The sequence below is a fragment of the Lutra lutra genome, chromosome 17 (genome assembly GCF_902655055.1).
Source record: "Lutra lutra chromosome 17, mLutLut1.2, whole genome shotgun sequence".
NCBI lineage: Eukaryota > Metazoa > Chordata > Mammalia > Carnivora > Mustelidae > Lutra > Lutra lutra.
Window position 1 is genome coordinate 35,328,670 of NC_062294.1, and position 24,213 is coordinate 35,352,882.

The 24,213-nt window shown below is 38.6% G+C and overlaps 1 protein-coding gene across 1 annotated transcript in view; it reads right to left on the reverse strand.

The window, feature by feature from the left end:
* PHKB (phosphorylase kinase regulatory subunit beta) overlaps nucleotides 1–24,213 on the reverse strand; it is a 236,088-nt gene that overhangs the window by 74,656 nt on the left and 137,219 nt on the right. Inside the window, exon 15 of the mRNA XM_047712520.1 lies at nucleotides 22,984–23,078. Within this exon, the coding sequence (XP_047568476.1) occupies nucleotides 22,984–23,078 (95 nt within the window). The remainder of the gene's footprint in view (nucleotides 1–22,983; nucleotides 23,079–24,213) is intronic.

Consider the following 24,213-nt stretch of genomic DNA (forward strand, 5'->3'; position numbering starts at 1 on the left):
AATAAATAAATAAAAAAGTCTTTAAAAAAAAAATCTCCTATTTGTACCCTTGAATATTAAAATAACGTTTTAATATCAGAGTACTTTTTTGTCTATGACTCTTTGATATTGGAATGGCTTATTTATGTAAAAATTCTGTTGCATTCAACATCTATGTCATGAAACAAGCTCAACTGTTCTCAAATTAACTTAAAAATAAAGAAAAAAAAACCCAATTCCTGGCTGGTCTTATGCTATAACCTGTTAAATATGTTGGTTTCAGATAGAATCCTGCAAATCCTGCCATAAAGAATTAAGTGTGTTTTCCTATTTACCAGAAATCCTCTGTGTTCTGATTAGCATAACACATATTTTAAAATAAAGTCAATTTGCTACACAACCCCAGAAACCCACCACCCAGTTGCTATAAACGGATGTCCTCTACAGAGTGACCTTATTCCCAGTGGACAACTGTAGTGCAGAATACAGAATCAGTGAAATATACACAGCCAGCTGCTTAGCTCACGCAGTAATTAGACCTCTTCCAAATATGAAGGAGCAGCAAAGGCTGGAAACAAACACCACCTTCAAGCAACCATTATCTCATATTAAAATAGCAGAGGTGCTATAGTGTAAACAATGAAAATTTCATTCACAGATAATCAGTAGGTTGCCAGCACCAGAATTACCTAGGCAACAGAAAATGACGGACCCCCAGTAGGAAACAAGTTAGGGAGAAAGGAGAGGGGACTAACCACTCAAAAAAGAAGCTTGCTAACCTCTTGAAAGTACTTTCCTTTGGATAAGGAAAAGGGAAATCCCTAGTTAAATTACTAATGGTTAGACTTGTGTACTTGGTCTCATCCTAATGCTAACAAGGAAGAAGAAAGTAACAATTAGACCCCCTTACTATGATAAGTGTTCTACATCATAATGTATACCAGTCTACATTTTGTACTAATGTAACATCTTTGCACTTGATTTTCAGATCATTTCCACAGGCCTCTCAGTGTTCTAAAGGCACGGATGCAACCATTCTTCTGTGATGTGATACTAAGGCAGGCCGCTGAGGAAACAAGCTACTTCCTCTGTTAACTCCTTCACACCATTATGAAAATCACTGCTTCCAAAGGCTTGACATCTCTTCCTACGTTCCTTCTTCAGTTAACACCTTAATATTGGTTCTGTTACTTGACAAAAGTGTGACCTTGGAACAATACTAAACCTCTCTGAGAGGTTTATCTGTAAAATTAGTATAATAATATTTATTTCAGAAGACTGTTGAAATCACACACAATACGGGGCACCTGGGTGGCTCAGTGGGTTAAAGCCTCTGCCTTCGGCTCAGGTCATGATCCCAGGGTCCTGGGATTGAGTGCCGCATCGGGCTCTCTGCTCAGCGGGGAGCCTGCTTCCCCCTCTCTCTCTGCCTGCCTCTCTGCCTACTTGTGATCTCTCTCTCTCTGTGTCAAATAAGTAAATAAAATCTTAAAAAAAAAAAAAGAAATCACACACAATACTATAAAACACTTTGAACAGTGCCTATAAACAGGAGCACAATGAATACTGGTTATTTTCATCTCTCTCATTTCCCTTTTCTTGCCCTAGAAGACAAGAATATGATGTATTCTCTGTGCTGAAGACCACTGCCCCAGAGGCAGGCTTATTAACTAACAGCTACAGTAGTGTGGCAAGTGCTGTAACATAGAGTATGAAGAAGACTATAGGAAGGCAGACTTAATGGCATAGTTTCCAAACCCACAAGACTTGCTTTCAGGGAGTAATCTATGGGATGATTGGATAATATGGTCTTTTATATAATTTATCTTTTCCAAATCAAATGTGACATAAGAAAGCAGGGAAAGTGAAGCAGACACTATTACCCTACTTATAAGAACAAAAAGGACAGACTAACAGTTTGGGGGAAATTATTCTCTTTTAAATGTTTCTATACCAGGCAATATGAATAATTTTCACACTTAATTTACTTGTTTTGCATCTACTTGTGGCCATCACAACTGCTTAATGAACACCTACTCTGCTCAGATCCCAGTGTTAAGGTCATCAAGCAAGATCTGAAGCAGCACAGAGTATTGATGGAGAAAAGATACTTAACAACAATGAGATAAGACTCAAGCATAGGAGGTGAGGCCTAGGCTTCTGGTTCTAGACAGCAAAGTGAGTGCAGATACTTAATTCTTATCTCTCTTTAGCCTTACAGAAATGACCACAAAGATATTTAGAATAAACATAGAAGACTAAAGCCATAGCAATGCATAGAAAGAGGGCCATCAAAGAAGTATATCAGTACATTTCCGGTACAAAAGATGGTAAATGGAAGTGCATTAATGAATAAAGTACAGTACCAGAAGGTTATATAACCCAAACTATACCAACATACCAGAGTGTTATCAAAATGCTGCCACAGATGTAGGAGGTGACCCACAAAAAAGAAGGGCTCCACAGGGGCACTTAGTTTGCAGTTAGTTACAATGGAGGGCAGATAGGAGAATTGGGGCATAACATGTAACTGATTGAAGGCCATAGGAGCCAGCTCCATGCCCCACATAGGGAACTACAGTCATCAATAAAACAGGGTTCTCTCTTAATATATTGAACAAATTGGCTGTGGTAAGTTAATGCTTCTAGTGTAGGCAATAGCTTCCTCAAAGTAAAGCCCTTCACATTTTGGCATTTGGTAAAGGTGGTGAGGGTCTAGTTTGCTTCCCACAAGATCCCTGAGAGACAAAGCTTCCAATCATACCCTCCTCACCTCTTGTTGAGGTGGAGGGTGGAGGAGACTAATTAATATATTGAGAATAACCAGACTGTCTATCATAGTAATGCATAATCAGGTAAATGAATTACCAGCTATATGACAAAATAACCAGAAGGGTGAAAGAGAACCCCCACATTAAGGAAACATAAAAACTATCTTGGACGTTATGCTTAGTGAAATAAGCAAAAACATAAAGGCAAATATTCCATGACTTTACTTATTTGAGGTACCAAGAATAGGTAAATTCATAGAGACAGAAAGTAGAATAGAGGTTATGAGGGGCTAGAGGGAGAGGAAAAGGGGAACTCATTGTTTAATGGGTAAAGAGTTTTGTTGGGATCACCTCAAACCAGTCAGAATGGCTAAAATCAACAAGTCAGGAAATGACAGATGCTGGCGAGGATGCAGAGAAAGGGGAACCCTCCTACACTGTTGGTGGGAATGCAAGCTGGTGCAACCACTCTGGAAAACAGTGTGGAGGTTCCTCAAAATGTTGAAAATAGAACTACCCTATGACCCACCAATTGCACTGCTGGGTATTTACCCTAAAGATACAAACGTAGTGATCCGAAGGGGCACGTGCACCCGAATGTTTTTAGCAGCAATGTCTAAAATAACCAAACTATGGAAAGAACCTAGATGTCCATCAACAGACGAATGGATAAAGAAGAGGTGGTATATATACACAATGGAATACTATGCAGCCATCAAAAGAAATGAAATCTTGCCATTTGCGACGACGCGGATGGAACTAGAGGGTATCATGCTTAGCGAAATAAGTCAATTGGAGAAAGACAACTATCATATAATCTCCCTGATATGAGGGAGAGGAGATGCAACATGGGGGGTTAGAGGGTAGGAGAAGAGTAAATGAAACAAGATGGGATTGGGAGGAAGACAAACCATAAGTGACTCTTAATCTCACAAAACAAACTGAGGGTTGATGGGGGGAGGGGGGTTGGGAAAGGGGGGGTGGGATTATGGACATTGGGGAGGTGAGTGCTGTGCTGTGAAGTGCTGTGAAGTGTGTAAACCTGGCGATTCACAGACCTGTACCCCTGGGGATAAAAATATATGTTTATAGGGGGGAGGAGTCAAGATGGCAGAGAAGTAGCAGGCTGAGACTACTTCGGGTAGCGGGAGATCAGCTAAATAGCTTATCTAAAGATTGCAAACACCTACAAATCCAACGGGAGATTGAAGAGAAGAACAGCAATTCCAGAAACAGAAAATCAACCACTTTCTGCAAGGTAGGACTGGCGGAGAAGTGAATCCAAAGCGACGGGAAGATAGACCGCGGGGGGAGGGGCCGGCTCCCAGCGAGCGGCGGAGCAACGGAGCAAAGTCAGGACTCTTAAAAGTCTGTTCCGCTGAGGGACATCGCGCCAGAGGCTTAACTGGGGTGAAGCCCAGGCGGGGTCAGCGCGGCCTCAGGTCCCGCAGGGTCGCAGAAGGATCGGGGGTGTCTGAGTGTCGCAGAGCTTACCGGTATTAGAACGGGGAAGCCGGCTACAGAGACAGAGCTGAGGAGTGACTCTCAGCTCAGGGTTGCCTTGAACCGGTCGCAGGCTCAGTCAGCTCGGAGCGCGGCCGGAGGCCAGGGTGACGGGAGTCATTGGGCGCTGTTCTCTGAGGGCACACTGAGGAGTGGGGCCCCGGGCTCCTGGCTCCTCCGGGCCAGAGACCCGGAGGCCGCCATCTTTATTCCGTCCTCCGGAACTCTACGGAAAGCGCTCAGGGAACAAAAGCTCCCGAAAGCAAACCCCAGCGGATGACTCAGAGCGGCCCCGGGTAAGGGCGGTGCAACTCCGCCTGGGGCAAAGACGCTTGAGAATCACTACAACAGGCCCCTCCCCCAGAAGATCAATGGGAAACCCAGCCAGGACCAAGTTCACCTACCAAGGAGAGTGGCGGAATTCCAGAGGAGAAGAAAGCAAAGCACGGAACTCATGGCTTTCTCCCCATGATTTTTTAGCCTTGCAGTTAATTTAATTTTTTTTTCTTTTTCTCTTCTTCTGCTAAATTTTTTTTAACTTTTACCGTTTTCTTTTTTTAACGTTTTTTAAATAGTTTATCTAATATATATATATATTTTCCTCTTTTTATATTTTTTCTTTATCAGCTTTCTTTTTTTTAATAGTTTCTTTTTTTTTTTTCTTTCTTTCTGAACCCCTTTTTATCCCCTTTCTCCCCCCTCACAATTCGGGATCTCTTCTGATTTGGCTAAAGCATATTTTCCTGGGGTTGTTGCCACCCTTTTAGTATTTTACTTGCTCCTTCATAAACTCTTATCTGGACAAAATGACAAGGCGGAAAAATTCACAACAAAAAAAAGAACAAGAGGCAGTACCAAAGGCTAGGGACCTAATCAATACAGACATTGGTAATATGTCAGATATAGAGTTCAGAATGACGATTCTCAAGGTTCTAGCTGGGCTTGAAAAAGGCATGGAAGATATTAAAGCAACCCTCTCGGGAGATATAAAAGCCCTTTCTGGAGAAATAAAAGAACTAAAATCGAACCAAGTTGAAATCAAAAAAGCTATTAATGAGGTGCAATCAAAAATGGAGGCTCTCACTGCTAGGATAAATGAGGCAGAAGAAAGAATTAGCGATATAGAAGACCAAATGACAGAGAATAAAGAAGCTGAGCAAAAGAGGGACAAACAGCTACTGGACCATGAGGGGAGAATTCGAGAGATAAGTGACACCATAAGACGAAACAACATTAGAATAATTGGGATTCCGGAAGAAGAGGAAACAGAGAGGGGAGCAGAAGGTATATCGGAGAGAATTATTGGAGAGAATTTCCCCAATATGGCAAAGGGAATAAGCATCAAAATTCAGGAGGTTCAGAGAACCCCCCTCAAAATCAATAAGAATAGGTCCACACCCCGTCACCTAATAGTAAAATTTACAAGTCTTAGTGACAAAGAAAAGATCCTGAAGGCAGCCCGGGAAAAGAAGTCTGTAACATACAATGGTAAAAATATTAGATTGGCAGCAGACTTATCCACAGAGACCTGGCAGGCCAGAAAAAGCTGGCATGATGTATTCAGAGTACTAAATGAGGAAAACATGCAGCCAAGAATACTATATCCAGCTAGGCTATCATTGAAAATAGAAGGAGAGATTAAAAGCTTCCGGGACAAACAAAAACTGAAAGAATTTGCAAATACCAAACCAGCTCTACAGGAAATATTGAAAGGGGTCCTCTAAGCAAAGAGAGACCCTCAAAGTAGTAGATCAGAAAGAAACAGAGACAATATACAATAACAAGTCACCTTACAGGCAATACAATGGCACTAAATTCATATCTCTCAATACTTACCCTGAATGTGAATGGGCTAAATGCCCCAATCAAAAGACACAGGGTATCAGAATGGATAAAAAAACAAAACCCATCTATATGTTGCCTACAAGAAACTCATCTTAAACCCGAAGACACCTCCAGGTTTAAAGTGAGGGGGTGGAAAAGAATTTACCATGCTAATGGACATCAGAAGAAAGCAGGAGTGGCAATCCTTATAGCAGATCAATTAGATTTTAAGCCAAAGACTATAATAAGAGATGAGGAAGGACACTATATCATACTCAAAGGAACTGTCCAACAAGAAGATCTAACAATTTTAAATATCTATGCCCCTAACGTGGGAGCAGCCAACTATATAAACCAATTAATAACAAAATCAAAGAAACACATCGACAAGAATACAATAATAGTAGGGGATTTTAACACTCCCCTCACTGAAATGGACAGATCATCCAAGCAAAAGATCAACAAGGAAATCAAGGCCTTAAATGACACACTGGACCAGATGGACATCACAGATATATTCAGAACATTTCATCCCAAAGCAACAGAATACACATTCTTCTCTAGTGCACATGGAACATTCTCCAGAATAGATCACATTCTTGGTCCTAAATCAAGTCTCAACCGGTATCAAAAGATTGGGATCATTCCCTGCATATTTTCAGACCACAATGCTCTAAAGCTAGAACTCAATCACAAGAGGAAATTTGGAAAGAACCCAAATACATGGAGACTAAACAGCATCCTTCTAAAGAATGAATGGGTCAACCAGGAAATTAAAGAAGAATTGAAAAAATTTATGGAAACAAATGATAATGAAAACACAACGGTTCAGAATCTGTGGGACACAACAAAGGCAGTCCTGAGAGGAAAATATATAGCAGTACAAGCCTTTCTCAAGAAACAAGAAAGGTCTCAGGTACACAACCTAACCCTACACCTAAAGGAGCTGGAGAAAGAACAAGAAAGAAACCCTAAACCCAGCAGGAGAAGAGAAATCATAAAGATCAGAGCAGAAATCAATGAAATAGAAACCAAAAAAAACAATAGAACAAATCAACGAAACTAGGAGCTGGTTCTTTGAAAGAATTAATAAGATTGATAAACCCCTGGCCAGACTTATCAAAAAGAAAAGAGAGAGGACCCAAATAAATAAAATCATGAATGAAAGAGGAGAGATCACAACAAACACCAAAGAAATACAGACAATTATAAGAACATACTATGAGCAACTCTACGCCAACAAATTGGACAATCTGGAAGAAATGGATGCATTCCTAGAGACATATAAACTACCACAACTGAACCAGGAAGAAATAGAAAGCCTCAACAGACCCATAACCAGTAAGGAGATTGAAACAGTCATCAAAAATCTCCAAACAAACAAAAGCCCAGGGCCAGACGGCTTCCTGGGGGAATTCTGCCAAACATTTAAAGAAGAACTAATTCCTATTCTCCTGAAACTGTTCCAAAAAATAGAAATAGAAGGAAAACTTCCAAACTCATTTTATGAGGCCAGCATCACCTTGATCCCAAAACCAGACAAGGATCCCAACAAAAAAGAGAACTACAGACCAATATCCTTGATGAACACAGATGCAAAAATTCTCACCAAAATACTAGCCAATAGGATTCAACAGTACATTAAAAGGATTATTCACCACGACCAAGTGGGATTTATTCCAGGGCTGCAAGGTTGGTTCAACATCCGCAAATCAATCAATGTGATACAACACATTAATAAAAGAAAGAACAAGAACCATATGATACTCTCCATAGATGCTGAAAAAGCATTTGACAAAGTACAGCATCCCTTCCTGATCAAAACTCTTCAAAGTGTAGGGATAGACGGCACATACCTCAATATTATCAAAGCCATCTATGAAAAACCCACCGCAAATATCATTCTCAATGGAGAAAAACTGAAAGCTTTTCCGCTAAGGTCAGGAACACGGCAGGGATGTCCGTTATCACCACTGCTATTCAACATAGTACTAGAAGTCCTAGCCTCAGCAATCAGACAACAAAAGGAAATTAAAGGCATCCAAATCGGCAAAGAAGAAGTCAAACTATCACTCTTTGCAGATGATATGATACTATATGTGGAAAACCCAAAAGACTCCACTCCGAAACTGCTAGAACTCGTACAGGAATTCAGTAAAGTGTCAGGATATAAAATCAATGCACAGAAATCAGTTGCATTTCTCTACACCAACAACAAGACAGAAGAAAGAGAAATTAAAGAGTCCATCCCATTTACAATTGCACCCAAAACTATAAGATACCTAGGAATAAACCTAACCAAAGAGACTAAGAATCTATACTCAGAAAACTATAAAGTACTCATGAAAGAAATTGAGGAAGACACAAAGAAATGGAAAAATGTTCCATGCTCCTGGATTGGAAGAATAAATATTGTGAAAATGTCTATGCTACCTAAAGCAATCTACACATTTAATGCAATTCCTATCAAAGTACCATCCATTTTTTTCAAAGAAATGGAACAAATAATCCTAAAATTTATATGGAACCAGAAAAGACCTCGAATAGCCAAAGGAATATTGAAAAAGAAAGCCAAAGTTGGTGGCATCACAATTCCGGACTTCAAGCTCTATTACAAAGCTGTCATCATCAAGACAGCATGGTACTGGCACAAAAACAGACACATAGATCAATGGAACAGAATAGAGAGCCCAGAAATGGACCCTCAACTCTATGGTCAACTCATCTTCGACAAAGCAGGAAAGAATGTCCAATGGAACAAAGACAGCCTCTTCAATAAATGGTGTTGGGAAAATTGGACAGCCACATGCAGAAAAATGAAATTGGATCATTTCCTTACACCACACACGAAAATAGACTCAAAATGGATGAAGGATCTCAATGTGAGAAAGGAATCCATCAAAATCCTCGAGGAGAACACAGGCAGCAACCTCTTCGACCTCAGCCGCAGCAACATCTTCCTAGGAACATCACCAAAGGCAAGGGAAGCAAGGGCAAAAATGAACTTTTGGGATTTTATCAAGATCAAAAGCTTTTGCACAGCAAAGGAAACAGTGAACAAAACCAAAAGACAACTGACAGAATGGGAGAAGATATTTGCAAATGACATATCAGATAAAGGGCTAGTGTCCAAAATCTATAAAGAACTTAGCAAACTCAACACCCAAAGAACAAATAATCCAATCAAGAAATGGGCAGAGGACATGAACAGACATTTCTGCAAAGAAGACATCCAGATGGCCAACAGACACATGAAAAAGTGCTCCATATCACTCGGCATCAGGGAAATACAAATCGAAACCACCATGAGATATCACCTCACACCAATCAGAATGGCTAAAATGAACAAGTCAGGAAATGACAGATGCTGGCGAGGATGCGGAGAAAGGGGAACCCTTCTACTGTTGGTGGGAATGCAAGCTGGTGCAACCACTCTGGAAAACAGCATGGAGGTTCCTCAAAATGTTGAAAATAGAACTACCCTATGACCCTGCAATTGCACTGCTGGGTATTTACCCTAAAGATACAAACGTAGTGATCCGAAGGGGCACGTGCACCCGAATGTTTATAGCAGCAATGTCTACAATAGCCAAACTATGGAAAGAACCTAGATGTCCATCTACAGACGAATGGATAAAGAAGATGTGGTATATATACACAATGGAATACTATGCAGCCATCAAAAGAAATGAAATCTTGCCATTTGCGACGACGTGGATGGAACTAGAGGGTATCATGCTTAGCGAAATAAGTCAATCGGAGAAAGACAACTATCATATGATCTCCCTGATATGAGGGAGAGGAGATGCAACATGGGGGGTTGAGGGGGTAGGAGAAGAGTAAATGAAACAAGATGGGATTGGGAGGGAGACAAACCATAAGTGACTCTTAATCTCACAAAACAAACTGAGGGTTGATGGGGGGAGGGGGTTGGGAGAGGGGGTGGGGTTATGGATATTGGGGAGGGTATGTGCTATGGTGAGTGTTGTGAAGTGTGTAAACCTGGCAATTCGCAGACCTGTACCCCTGGGGATAAAAATATATGTTTATAAAGCTGTAAAAAAAAAAAAAAAGAAAGAAAGAAAAAAGAAAGGATGAATACCCAAGTTTTGTAGCAACATGGACGGGACTGGAAGAGATTATGCTGAGTGAAATAAGTCAAGCAGAGAGAGTCAATTATCATATGGTTTCACTTATTTGTGGAGCATAACAAATAGCATGGAGGACAAGGGGAGATGGAGAGCAGAAGGGAGTTGAGGGAAATTGGAAGGGGAGGTGAACCATGAGAGACTATGGACTCTGAGAAATGATCTGATAATTTTGAAGGGGTGGGGGGTGGGAGGTTGGGGGCACCAGGTGGTGGGTATTGTAGAGGGCACAGATTGCATGGAGCACTGGGTGTGCTGCAAAAACAATGAATATTGTTATGCTGAAAAAATAAAAAATTAAAAAAAAATATATGTTTATAAAAAATAAAATAAATAAAAAGAGTTTTGTTGGGGATAATGAAAAATTTTGAATACAGATAGCAGTGATGGTTATACAACACTGTAAATGTATTTAATGCCAGCAAACTGTACACTTATGAATGGTAAATTGAGAAATATTAGGTAATGTATATTGCACCACAGTAATGAAAAAAGACTAAAATCGCTTTGGAAACTCAACAAATGTTGCTGTGACAACTGAATAGCCACATGCAAAGAATGAAACTGAATGCCTACCTCACACCATATACAAAATTAACTCAAAATGGATCAGAGACCTAAATGTAAGAACTAAACCTCTAAAATTCTTAGAAGAAAACAGGCATAAATCTTCATGACCTTTGATTCGGCAATGGTTTCTTAGATATTATACCAAAAACACAAGAAATCAAAGAAAAAACAAATTAGACTTCATCAAAATGAAAAACTTCTGTGCTTCAAACAATACAATCAAGAAATAAGACTGGTAGTCCACTGAATAGGAGAAAGTATTTGCAAATCATATAAGGGACTGATATCTAGGACATATATATATAAAGAACACTTACAACACAATAATAAAAAGACAAGTGACCCAATTTAAAAATGACCATGGTACCTTAATAGGCAACTTTCCAAAGAATATATATATACAAATTGCCAATAAACACATGAAAAGATCCTCAACAACATTAGTAACTAGGGAAATGCAAATCAAAACCACAATGATATACTACTTCTCATCCACTAAAATGACTATAATCAAAAAGATAATAACAAATGTTGACAAGAATACAGAGAAATTGGAAACTTCATACATTGCTGGTAGGAGTGCAAAACAGTGCAGTCATCACTTTGGAAAACAGCCCAGGCAGTTCCTCCAAATGTTAAACACAGAGTTAGCATATGACTTAGCAATTCCACGATATACAAGAAAAATGAAAACATGCCACATGAAAACTTGTACAAATTTCACAGCACCATTACTCAGAATAGCCAAAAAGTGGAAACAATCCAAATGTCCACCACCAGGAGAATGGATAAATAAGATGTGGTATATACATACAATGGAATGTTATTCAACCATAATAAGGAATGGCATACAAACACATGCTACAACATTGAGGGACTTTGAAAACATTATGTGAAGTGAAAAAAGCCACTCACAAAATACCACATATTATATGAAACCTCTTATGTGATATCTCCAGAATAGAGAAAATCCATACAGAGAGAAAGTAGATTAGTAGTTGTCTAAGGCTGAGGTGAGGAGAAAGAGAAAAGGAGAGGAAAGTGGAGAGTGACTGTTAAAGACCACAGAGTTTCTCTTGGGGGTGATGAAAATGTTCTAAAATTAATTCTGATGAATATTCTAAGAACTGCTGATTTATGCACTTTAAATTAGTGAACTGGGTAGGATTAATTATATCTCAATAAAGCTTTAAATAGGGAGAAAAAGATGATTCAAGAAACAGAAGAAATCTTAACTCTAATTTCTACTCACAGAAAGACATATGAAGATAAACTATCCAAAGGTAGGGAGGTGGAAACATGATGGCCTAGACTCAGTTTTCCCTACTGCTCTTAATACAATTATTCACCCTGAAAATAATTCAATGGATAATGATGACTCTGGGATTTGCAAAGAAGCAGTCAGGCTGGACTGGCTAAGAATGTCAGGACTTGACGCAATGTGGTCAGATTTCTGAGATCCACATATGGGCAGAACACCAGAGAGGCCTGTGACCTAACACAATCAACAAGCATAAACTGAAAAAGAAAAACAATTAAAGTCTATTCTCTCTGGCTAAAGGACTAGAAAACAGGAAGCACAACAGAGACTGAGTTGGGGGATCCAACCCTAGCGCCTCCGCTGAGCTCCCAACCAATTAGTTATCCAATGTGCCTTCAGAAGAAATTTCAAAGCTGGAGTGGGCCCATCAACCTCTGCTTCACACAGGCCACTGGTGGGCCAAAAGGACCATAGCATCAGCTATGAACTGTCCTGATGTCTGCTCCGTACATTGCGCTTTAGCGAGCAATCCAATTCACATACAATAATAGCAGCAAAGCTCTGAGAGCCATCTCAACCCCCACTCCACAACCAGTGCACCAGCAGTCAGGCTGATCTGCCTTCAGCAGAGCTTCACAGCAGTGACAAGTCTACCCAACCCCTGTTCCACACCTGGGGAACCAGTGAGTGGGCTGATCCACCCACATCAGCTGAGCTTGGTGCCTCCTAGCCTTCTACTCAGAGGAGATGCTGGCCAGACAGAAATGGCATATTAACTATAAAACACAAATTTGAACTGACAAAGGATTTATCATCTGAAACTAGGAGGCCAGAGAAAGTAGCATAATAATTCTCAGTGCTAAAAGAAAACAAATGTCAATCAAAAAATTCTGTGACTAACAAAAGTACCTTTAGGAATGAAAGGGAAATAAAGACATTACAGACAGAGGAAAACTAAGAATTATGTTCAGCAGAACTACTCACAAATAAAGTCTAAAAAAAGAGCATTAAACAGAAAGAAAATGATAACAGAAAAAGGCTGGGATATTCAGAAAGAAAAGAACAAGGGGATGGTAAAAGTTGAGATAAGCACAATAGACTTACCTCGTGAATGCCTTCAATAAAATTTTATGGTTGAAGCAAAACTTTTCACACAATCTGATGTGCTACTCAATAAGTGCAGAGGAAATACTTTTAAAAATATATTTAAAAAGTAAAAAAGGGACAAAAACTAAATGGAAATAAGGTTTCTACACTTCACTCAAACTAAAATACTGACACCAGTGGGACTTTATATAGCTATGTATATGGTAATTCCTGGAGGAATCACTAAGAAAATTTTAAAAATCAATATACTAAATAACATTTTAAGTAAATCAAAATAGAATTCTAAAAAAATTTAAGTAATCCACAAGATGTCCTTCAACAGATGAAAGGTTTGAAACAATGGTATGGTCATACTATGAAAAACTACTCAGCAATACAGAGGAACAAACTTGTTATATGCAGTAACTTGGATCTATCTCTTTGGAATTAGGCTGAGGGAAGAAAGCCAATTCAAAAGGTTATATACCATATAGTTCCATTTATATAACATTTGTGAAATGACAAAATTATAAAATGGAAAACAGATTAGTGGTTACCTAGGGTTAAGGAGAGCAGTGAGGGAGCAGTGGCTGTAAAAGGGTAACACAAGGAAGTCTTAGGATAATATGGTGATGGTACATTGTAGTATATTGACTGTGGTGGTAGTTACACAAAGTTACACATGTAATCAAAATGGACAGAACTATACACACACAAACACAAATGAGTATATGTATAACTGAAAATGTGAATAAGCTCTATGAATTGTATCAACAGTTTTCTGTTTTTCATGTTGTACTATAGTTACATAAGATGTTAACGTTGTGGAATGTTAGTGAAGAATTCAAAAGCTCTCTCTGGGTATTTCTTTGCAATTACTTGTGGACCTATACTTATTCAAAATTAAAAGTTAAAAAACTTGGGGGGCACCTAGGTGGTTCAGTCATTTAAGCGTCTGCCTTAGGCTCAGGTTATGATCCCAGGGTCCTGGGATCCAGCCCCACATCTGGGTCCTTGCTCTGCAGGGAACCTGCTTCTCTCTCTCCATCTGCCACTCCCCCCTGCTTGTGTTCTCTCTCCCTCCCTCTTTCTCTCTCTCTGTCAAATAAATAAATGAAATCATTTTTTTAAAGTTAAAATTTTTTTAAATTCATTTTTTTACTATGTTATGTTAGTCACCATACATTATTAGTTGTTGATATAGTGTTCCATGATTCATTGTTGGCATATAACATCCAGTGCTCCTTGCAATATGTACTCTCCTTAATACCCATCACTGGGCCAACCCATCCCCCCATGCATCTCCCCTCTAAAACCCTCAGTTTGTTTCCTGGAGTCCACAGTCTCCCGTGGTTTGTCTCCCCCTCTGATTTCCCCCACTTCATCTTCCCTTCCTTCTCCTAATGTCCTCCATGCTATTCCTTATGTTCCACAAATAAGTGAAACCATGTGATAATTGACTTTCTCTACTTGACTTATTTCACTCAGCAAAATCTCCTCCTCCTTCTGTCCATGTTGATGCAAAAGTTGGGTATTCATCCTTTTTGATGACTGAGTAATATTCTTTTGTAAATATGCACCATATCGTCTATCCATTCATCCATTGAAGAGCATCTTGGCTCTTTCCACAGTTTGGCTATTGTGCACACTGCTGCTATGAGCGTTGGGGTGCATGTGGCCCTTCTTTTTACTACATCTGTATCTTTGGGGTAAATACCTAGTAGTACAATTGCTGGGTCATAGGGCAGCTCTTTTTTTTAACTTTTTGAGGAACCTCCACAGTTTTCTAAAGTGGCTGCACCAATTTGTATTCCCACCAACAGTGTAAGAGGGTTCCCCTTTCTCTACAACCTCTCCAACATATGTGGTTTTTTGCCTTGTCAATTTTTGCCATTCTAACTGGTATAAGGTGGTATCTCAATGTGGTTCTGATTTGAATTTCCCCAATGGCTAATGATGATGAACATTTTTTCATCTGTCTGTTAGCCATTGGTATGTCTTTTTTGAAGAAGTGTCTGTTCATGTCTTCTGCCCATTTCTTGACTGGATTATTTGTTCTTTGGGTATTGAGTTTGAGTTCTTTCTAGATCTTGGATATCAGCCCTCTGTCTGTAGTGTTATTTGCAAAGATCTTTTCCCATTCCATGGGTTGCCTCTTTGTTTTGTTGACTGTTTCTTTTGCTGTACAGAAGATTTTTATCTTGTTGAAGTTCCAAAAGTTCATTTTTGTTTTTGTTTCCCTTGCCTTTGGAGATGTGTCTTGAAAGAAGTTGCTGTGGCTGATGTCAAAGAGGTTACTGCCTATGTTCTCCTCTAGGACTTTGATGGATTCCTGTCTCACATTAAGGTCTTTCATCCTTTTAGAGTTTATCTTTGTATATGATGTAAGTGAATGGTCAAGTTTCATTCTTCTGTATATAGTTGTCCAATTTTCCCAGCACCATTCATTGAAGCACCATTTATTGTCTTTTTTCCATTGGATATTTCTTCCTGCTTTATCGAAGATTAGTTGATCATACAGTTCAGGGTTCATATCTGGGCTCCTTATTCTGTTCCATTGATCTATGTGTCTGTTTTTGTGCCAATACCATGCTGTCTTGGTGATCACACCTTTGTAATATAATTTGAAATCAGACAATGTGACGACCCCACCTTTTTCTTTTTCAACATTTCCTTGACGATTCAGGGTCTTTTCTGGTTCCATACAAATTTTAGGATTGTTTGTTCCAGCATTTTGAAAAATGCCATTGTTATTTTGATTGGGATGGCATTGAAAGTATAGGTTGCTCTAGGCAGCATAGACATTTTAACAATGTTTATTCTTCCAACACATGAGCATGAAATGTTTTTCCACCTTTTTTTGTCTTCCTTCATTTTCTTTCATAAGTGTTCTGTAGTTTCTAGAGTATAGATCCTTCACCTCTTTGGTTAGATTTATTCCAAGGTATCATATGGTATTGGGTGCTATTATAAATGGAATTGATTCCCTAATTTCTTTTTCTACAGTTACACTGTTAGTGATTAGGAGAGCAACTGATTTCTGTGCATTGATCTGTATCCTGCCACATTACTGAATTGCTGTACGAGTTCTAGTAATTTAGGGGTGGAGTCTTTTGGGTTTTCTATGTAAGGTATCATGTCATTTGCGAAGAGAGAGAGTTTGACTTCTTTGTCAATCTGAATACCTACCTTTTTCTTTCTTTTTGTTGTCTGATTGCTGTTGCTAGGACTTGTAGTACTGTGTTGAACAACCGTGGTGAGATTAAAATTTTTATTAAATTGACACCTCAAGATTTTTTGATTGTGTAAATTTGTTAACAATTGTGATAATAATTTTAAATAAAAACCCAGGAAGCTATAAAAGGAATAATTAGAGAACAAAGATGAGCTATTAGAAATTAAAAATATAACTTTGAAAAAAATTCAGCAGAAGAGCTGGAACAAAAAGTTAAGGAAGAGTCCCTGAATATTGAAAAAAAAATCCAAAAAGCAAACCAAGCAAACAAACAAACAAACAAACAAACAAAACAAACAAACAAAGAAACAGAAACCATCTGAAAAAAAAAAGAAAAAAGGGAAGAGATTCAGGGGATCATTCCTGTAGGACTAGGATCTGACTAATAAAGGAATCCTAACAGAAAGAATAGAAAAAGGAAAGTAATAATTTAAGAAATTTCCCACCGCTGAAGAAAGTCACAAACTGAAAGGGCCCAAGTGCCAAGCAGAGAAAATGCAAACAAGACCCACATAAAAATAGAAATTTTAGGACACCAAAAATAAAGACAAGTTCTCAAAAGGATATGATCCCAAAAATATAATTTCATTACAATGTATAGGTAGCAAAAGTGATAAATAGAAGAATTAAAAATTACTACTCCATATTAGGAGATTAAGATGGATGGGCGGTTGAGGTATACCCCTTACAAACAAACAACAGAAACTATACAAAAATAAAAGATCAAGCAAAAAGAGTTACATCTACATTATTCAGAAATTTGGAGACAGAAGTGAAAACAGGTATGGTTTAAAAAAAAAAAAAAACAACTTTTCTGGAGATCAGGAAATGGTGGAATGGCCAACACTCCCAAAGTAATGTAATGCAATTGCACTGTAATCTCAGCTGCAGTATTTCACTTCTTACAGAATGCATTTATACAATCTTTATATGTATTCAAAAAAAGAGGCTCTGTCTGGGGCTTGGATTTTAAGGATTCTGACTAAAAAGAGGCCAGGCTTTGGGATGAAGGTTGCACTGAGTGTAGAGTCCCAGGAGTGGGTGAGGGGAGTTGTTTTATTAGCTCGGCATATCTGCTGAGACTGTAGTACAGGAGGACTGGGAGAAAATGGGAGAAACTGCAAAACAAGAAACTGAGTTGCTCTGTAGGGCCTCAAATGTCAGGATATGGAGTTTAGAATCTATCCTGAGGAGAGTAAGGAGTCAAGGAATAAGGAATAAGGCTTTTTGTTTTTTAAGATTTATTTATTTATTTGAGAGAGAGTACATGCAAATGGGAGAACACTCAGGGAGAGGGAGAGAGAATATGAAGGAAAGTACACATGCAGTCTACAGCCTGACATGGGGCTGTATCTCACAACCCTGAGATCATGACCTGAGCTGAAACCAAGAGTCGGATGCTTGCCTGACTACACCACCCAGGTGCCCCATCATGGAAGCTTTTAAGCAGGAAATTCCACTAATGGACCCAACTTTATAAGATCATGTATTCTCAAGCACAGAGAATAAACAGAGAGGCTAGAGTCAGAGAGAGAGAGTATTAAAACCATGCCACTGAGTTGTAATCAAGTCTAAGTGGTATCTGGCAGTGGGACTAAATATGGAGAGACAAATATGAATGCTACTGTGAAGGCAGAGCCAATATAAGACCCATCTGAACAGAAGAGCTACTGGCATGAGAAGGGACCACTGAAAGCAATGTCCTTATCCAAGACAAGCACTATGGGAAGAGGGGCAGATGTGAAGAGAGAAGATAACACATTTGGTATTAGAAATGTGTTTTTGCTCATCAGGGACATGCAAATCAAAACTACAATGAGATATCACCTCACACCTGTCAGAATGGATAAAATCAAAAACACAATAAACAACAGGTGTTAGTGAAGATGTGGAGAGAAAGGAACACTCGTGCACTGTTGGTGGGAATGCAAACTGGTGTAGCCACTCTGGAAAACAGTGTGGAGTTTCCTTAAAAAGTTAAAAACAGAACTACCTTATGATTCAGCAATTGCACTATTGGGTATTTACCCAAGGAATACAAAAACACTAATTCAAAGAGATACATGCCCCCCTATGTGTATAGCACCATTATTTACAGCAGCCAAATTATGGAAGTAGCCCATATGTCCATTGACTGATGAATGGAAAAATAGGATGTGGTATATATACACAATGGAATACTATTGAGCCATAAAAAGGAATGAAATTTTGCCATTTGCAATGACATGGATGGAACTGGACAATAAAATGCTTAGTGAAATAAGTCAGAGAAAGACAAATAGCATATGATTTCACCCATATGTAGAATTTAAGAAACAAAACACACAAGCAAAGGGGAAAAAAATGAGAGCAAAAAGGAGAGAGAGTCAAAGCAAGAAACAGACTTTTAATTATAGAGAACAATCTGATGGTTACCGGAGTGGAGAGTGGGGGATGGGTTAAATTGGTGACGAAAATTAAGGAGGGCACCTGCTGTGATGAGCACCAGGTGATCTACAGAAATGTTGATTATCATATTTCAGGTGTGCAATATGAAACTAATGTGCAATATGAAACTAATATAACACTGTATATTAACTAATTAGAGTTAAAATAAATTTTTTTTTAAATTTTGGAATTCATTTAAAAGAATATGTTTTAAAAAAAAGAATATGTTTTATTTTTCATCAACTTTATGAGATATGATTGACATGCAAAACCTGTACATATTTAATGTCTACAACTAGATGAGCTGGAGATAAGTATATACCCAGAAATGTTGGATTTTAAATACTAGATCTGTGGAGAGATGACCACCAAGTAGTTGGAAATTCAAGTTTAAATATTAGGAAAGATGTTAGCATGTAAATTTAGGGACATTTGCATGAGAAGTCCACTATTTCCCATGACATTCCTTCCTCCCACACATACCTTCAAGTACACTCAAACATTCAAGTTAAACACTGATTACCTTCTATATAATAGGTGTTATGATACTATCACAGGTACTAAAGCTACAAAAATAAATGAAACATGTTCTCTGGTCCCTAGGAACTGACATTCGAAGATCTCCAAAAGGTGGGTTTTGGAGGTTTTTCTGGGGGTAGGGTCAAAATCTCACAATACTATAAAGTATATCTGCTGTTGTTTAAAATACTTTTCTTTCTACTCCTCTAAACTGACTTATAAAAGGGGATTTGTTTTATTCTCTAAGTAACACCAAAAGAAACAGCAATTTCTGACTAGTGACAGAGTAGTGAGGAAGGTCATCCCAGATGATACCACATTTTGCCAATAGCCTTATGTATACCTGAAGGAGTGGACAATTCTACAGTTATGGCACTCTCCTTGCTTTCTGGATTCTAGAAACTTCCTTCTGCCATACCTTTCTGTAGAGGAATACATTGATTCAGCACACCTGGGTTGTTCAAACTCTGAACAATCCCAAGAAAGGGATATTTGCAGGATGGGGCCTTGGCTGGCTTCTTGGAAGGATCTGTCAGATAAGAGTGTTTTTGCATGCTTAATTAAGGCCATGGACCATACGGTACCAGTTTGTCCAGAAGGTTTATCACCAACAATGTGATTTATGGTGAACATCTGGTTTTTTTGTTTGTTTTTTGTTTTTTGATTTTTGTTTTTTACCTCTAGGGAGCTAGAGCTTGAATAACCAACGTCAATCATGCAGGTGCTACATGCCTACATGACTGATTGTCAATAAAAACCCAGGACACTCAAGCTTGAGCAAGTATTGGTTGGCAACACTTTGCACGTGTTTTCACACATCGTCGCTGGTAATTGTGTCTCACATGATTCCACTAGGAATGGACATTAGGAAGCTTATGCCTGGTTTCCTCAAGACTTGCCCTGAGTGCCTTTGCTGATTTTATCTTGCATCCTTTCCCTGTAATAAACCATAACTGTAAGCATCAGAGCTTCTAAATCCTTTGAGTTCATCTAGTGTATCACTGAGGCAAAGGATAAACAGGGACCTCTGACATATTTTCCTTCAAAGTCAGGGACTTTTCTCACTTCCAGAAATTATCTGAACTTTACTACTCTTCTCTATTTTTCTCACTGTTTAGTAGGGTTTAAAGCACCTGGTCAATCCCCACAGATAAGTTAATTGCAAAGTCTGACCTGGTCAATAATGACCAAGAGAGGGGTTCCTGGGTGGCTCAGTTGGTTAAGTGTCTACCTTTGGTTCAGGTCAGGATCCCAGGGTTCTGGGATCAAGCCCCATGTCGGGTTCCCTACTCACCAGGGATCGTGCTTCTCCCTCTCCCCTGCTATCTCTCTCTCTCAAATAAATAAAATCTTAAATAATAATAATAATAATAATAATAATGACCAAGAGGTCTCTGACATCAGCATTTTTTTAAAAGATTTTATTTATTTATTTGACAGACAGAGATCACAAGTAGGCAGAAGGCAGAGAGGCAGGCAGAGAGAGGAGGAAGCAGGCTCTCCGCTGAGCAGAGAGCACGATGAGGGGCTCGATCCCAGGACCCTGAGATCATGACCTGAGCCAAAGGCAGAGGCTTTAACCCACTGAGCCACCCAGGTGCCCCTGACATCAACATTTTAAGGAGAGGTCTACGTCTGACTTCTGTATTTCATCAGTCAATGCCACCCAGTCCCAGCAACAGACGAGGTCATATCTGGTCTTGGCTACTGCTTAAAAGGCCAAGAAAGTGGCAAAGGCACCTCACCACTTTATAATCACTACAACCAAGCTGCCAACAGGGTGGGGCATGATGGCTCCTAGCAATTTTCTGCTACCAATCCTCCCATTATCTCTTTCTCAGAAACTGTACACAACTCTGCACAGATGTAATCCTCATGAAGCTGAAAGAGAGAAGCCCTTGTCCTTATCCTATAGTAAGTCTCTGATGTAGGATGTGGCTCCACCTGGGGAGCAGGGCATAGATAATTTAGTAGCAGCATTAGAAAATGATTTCAATATAAAAAAATAAACCTATAAAATTCACTCTCACTCACTTGTACTCTAATAAGCTTTCTTGAATGGGAGAGAAAGAGTTGGAAGCATTCTGCCTGTCAAAAATTACACAGAGCCACAGCCTTCCTTATATAACTGTTTAAATTGTTGATTTTATTAGTTATGTGTTTTGATGCTCTCTGGTTCCTATCCCCACAACTCAAATCTGTAATCTATTACTTTATTTTCTAGAAAAGTCTTTGTGATTTCATTGCCCTACAGAAGTGGGTAACACATGTGAAATGCTATGTAAATGATACACACACTAGTCTAAAAATGGCTCAGAGTCACAGAACTGGGTAATAGGAAGTTAAATGTATTCCTTATTTTACCATTTTTTCAAGTAAAATTCATATCTCAGATTTGTACAGAATGTATCCTTGTACTGCACTGACACTAGTGGTAACTAAGATAAAGGCCAAATCCTCACCTTATACAGGAGTCAACAGGCCAGTGAAAAATTTCTAACACATATTAGCATAGGGATTTCATGTTCTTGAGAAAATCTTTATGAGTCTCCCAAATAACTTCTCAGTAACTTCTCATCTATAAACCACTCAGAGTAATTACATGTTTTGTTGAAGACCAGCAAAAGAAACAGAGAGAAATAATTTGACAGAATCCAAAGGACCTAGTTGGCTCTCCTTTACTCTCATTAAAAAAAGGATTTATTTGTGTATGTGTATGTGTGTGTGTGTGTATTACATATATGTATGTATGTGTATATATATATATATTTTCTTAAATATATTTTTTTAAATAAAAGGAGCATTTTGGGTTTTGTTTTATTTTGTTTTTTAAGTAGGCTCCATGACCAGCATGGAGCCCACTGCAGGGCTCAAACTCACGACCATGGTAAAGACTGAGTTGAGATCAAGAACTGGAAACTTAACCAACTGAGCCACCCAGGCACCCCAAAAGAAGCATTTTGATTTTATAAGCATATCTTCTGGAAGTGCTGTGATTCTTATTAAATCAATGTAAACTGCTTAGAATCCCAGGCACACACTCAGGTTCATTCCCTTTCTCCTCAGGCAGTTTCCCGAATCCACAACATTCTCATTTTAACAGTCCTCATTACTGGTATCATTTAATACTTGAGGGTTTGCTCAAATCAACATCAATCTTGCTGATCCTGCAAACACTTATTTTGTTGACACAACACAGTCTGAATCCATAGCTACTAAGTGTAAAAAATTTTAAATTATTCCTTCACCCAACATGTCACCAAATAACTAAGAACACTCTGTCAGTCACTCAGTCCTGTCACAGAGACATAGAAATGGACAGACATTAAGCACAGGGCCTTTCATGGGACCCACTTCCCCCACATATATCCTCTTGCCCACACATACATACTGTATCCTCCTGAAGGCATTTAACACCTTGAACTCAACCACTGTGAAGATGAAAATGCCTGCCTGGAAGACATCCTGTTGACACATCTGACTCATACTTCTTCATTGACAAGTAATCTTTTACCACAAGTAAATCTTAACTAACCAGAAAAGAGAAAAGCCTTGCCCTCAGAAAAAGAAATAAAAACCCATTCAGAATAAAATTTCTTTTAAAATTAATCTTTAAATGTCTCTAGATGAGTCTAAATTAAGAAAAAAAAATCTCTTTACTTGATTGGAAAACCGCATGCTCACGTTACGCTGATTCTGTAGTGGGACATAGCGCTGGACAGGATCAATGTCTTTAGGGCTGATTAATTCATCAGCTGAAAAAAAAAAGAAGGGAAATGACATTGTCAAAAATGCATCTTTACAACACTATAAACCAACTTGACCTAATAGCAACAGAATACTTCATCCAACAAGAGCACAATATATATCCTCCTCCACAATATATATCCTCCTGCACAAGAGCAGAATATCTTCCATATACTAGGCCATAGAACAATACTCAATAAATTTAAAGAGTTAAAGAGTTAAAATTATACAAAGTATGATTCTGACCACAATAGAATAAAATTAGAAATCAGTCAATAGGAAGAAATTTTAGAAATTCAAAATACATGGAAATTAACATACTTCTAAATAACCAATGGATCAAAGAAGAAAACAAATGGGAAATTAGAAAATAATTTCTAATACATGTTCTGATGAGATGATTGAAAATGAAGACACAATATACCAAAACTTGTGGATGTGGTTAAATCAATGCTCAGAGGAAAATCTGGAGCTATAAATGCCTATACTAAACTATATTAAACAGAAGGAAAACTTCAAATCAGTAACTTATCTTTACATCTTAAGACAGCAGATGAAAAGAGAAAACTAAATCAAAAGCAAGAAGAAGGAAGGAAATAGTAAAGATTAGAGTAGAAGTTAATGAAATAAAATAGAGAAAAGCAAGAGGGAATATAAGTGAAACTAAAAGTAGATTCTTGAAAAGCTCAGAAGTGGATAAAAGGGTTGCTGGGGGTTTGGGAGGAGGGATAGGGTGGTTGGGTTATGGACATTGGGGAGGATATGTGCTATGGTGAGTGCTATAAATTATGTAAGGCTGATAATTCACAGACTGTAACCCTGAAGCAAATAATACATTATATGTTAATTTTAAACAGATTAATCTTTTTTATTTTTATTTTTTTTTAAGATTCTTTTTTTAAAATTTATTCAACAGACGGAGATCACAAGTAGGCAGAGAGGCAGGCAGAGAGAGAGAGGGAAGCAGATCCTCTGCTCAGTAGAGAGCCTGATGCGGGGCTTGATCCCAGTACCCTGGGATCATGACCTGAGCCAAAGGCAGAGGCTTTAACCCACTGAGCCACCCAGGGGCCCCATATGTTAATTTTTAAAAAGTGGACAAAACTTTAGTTAGACTGAACAATAAAAAAAGAAGACTCAAAT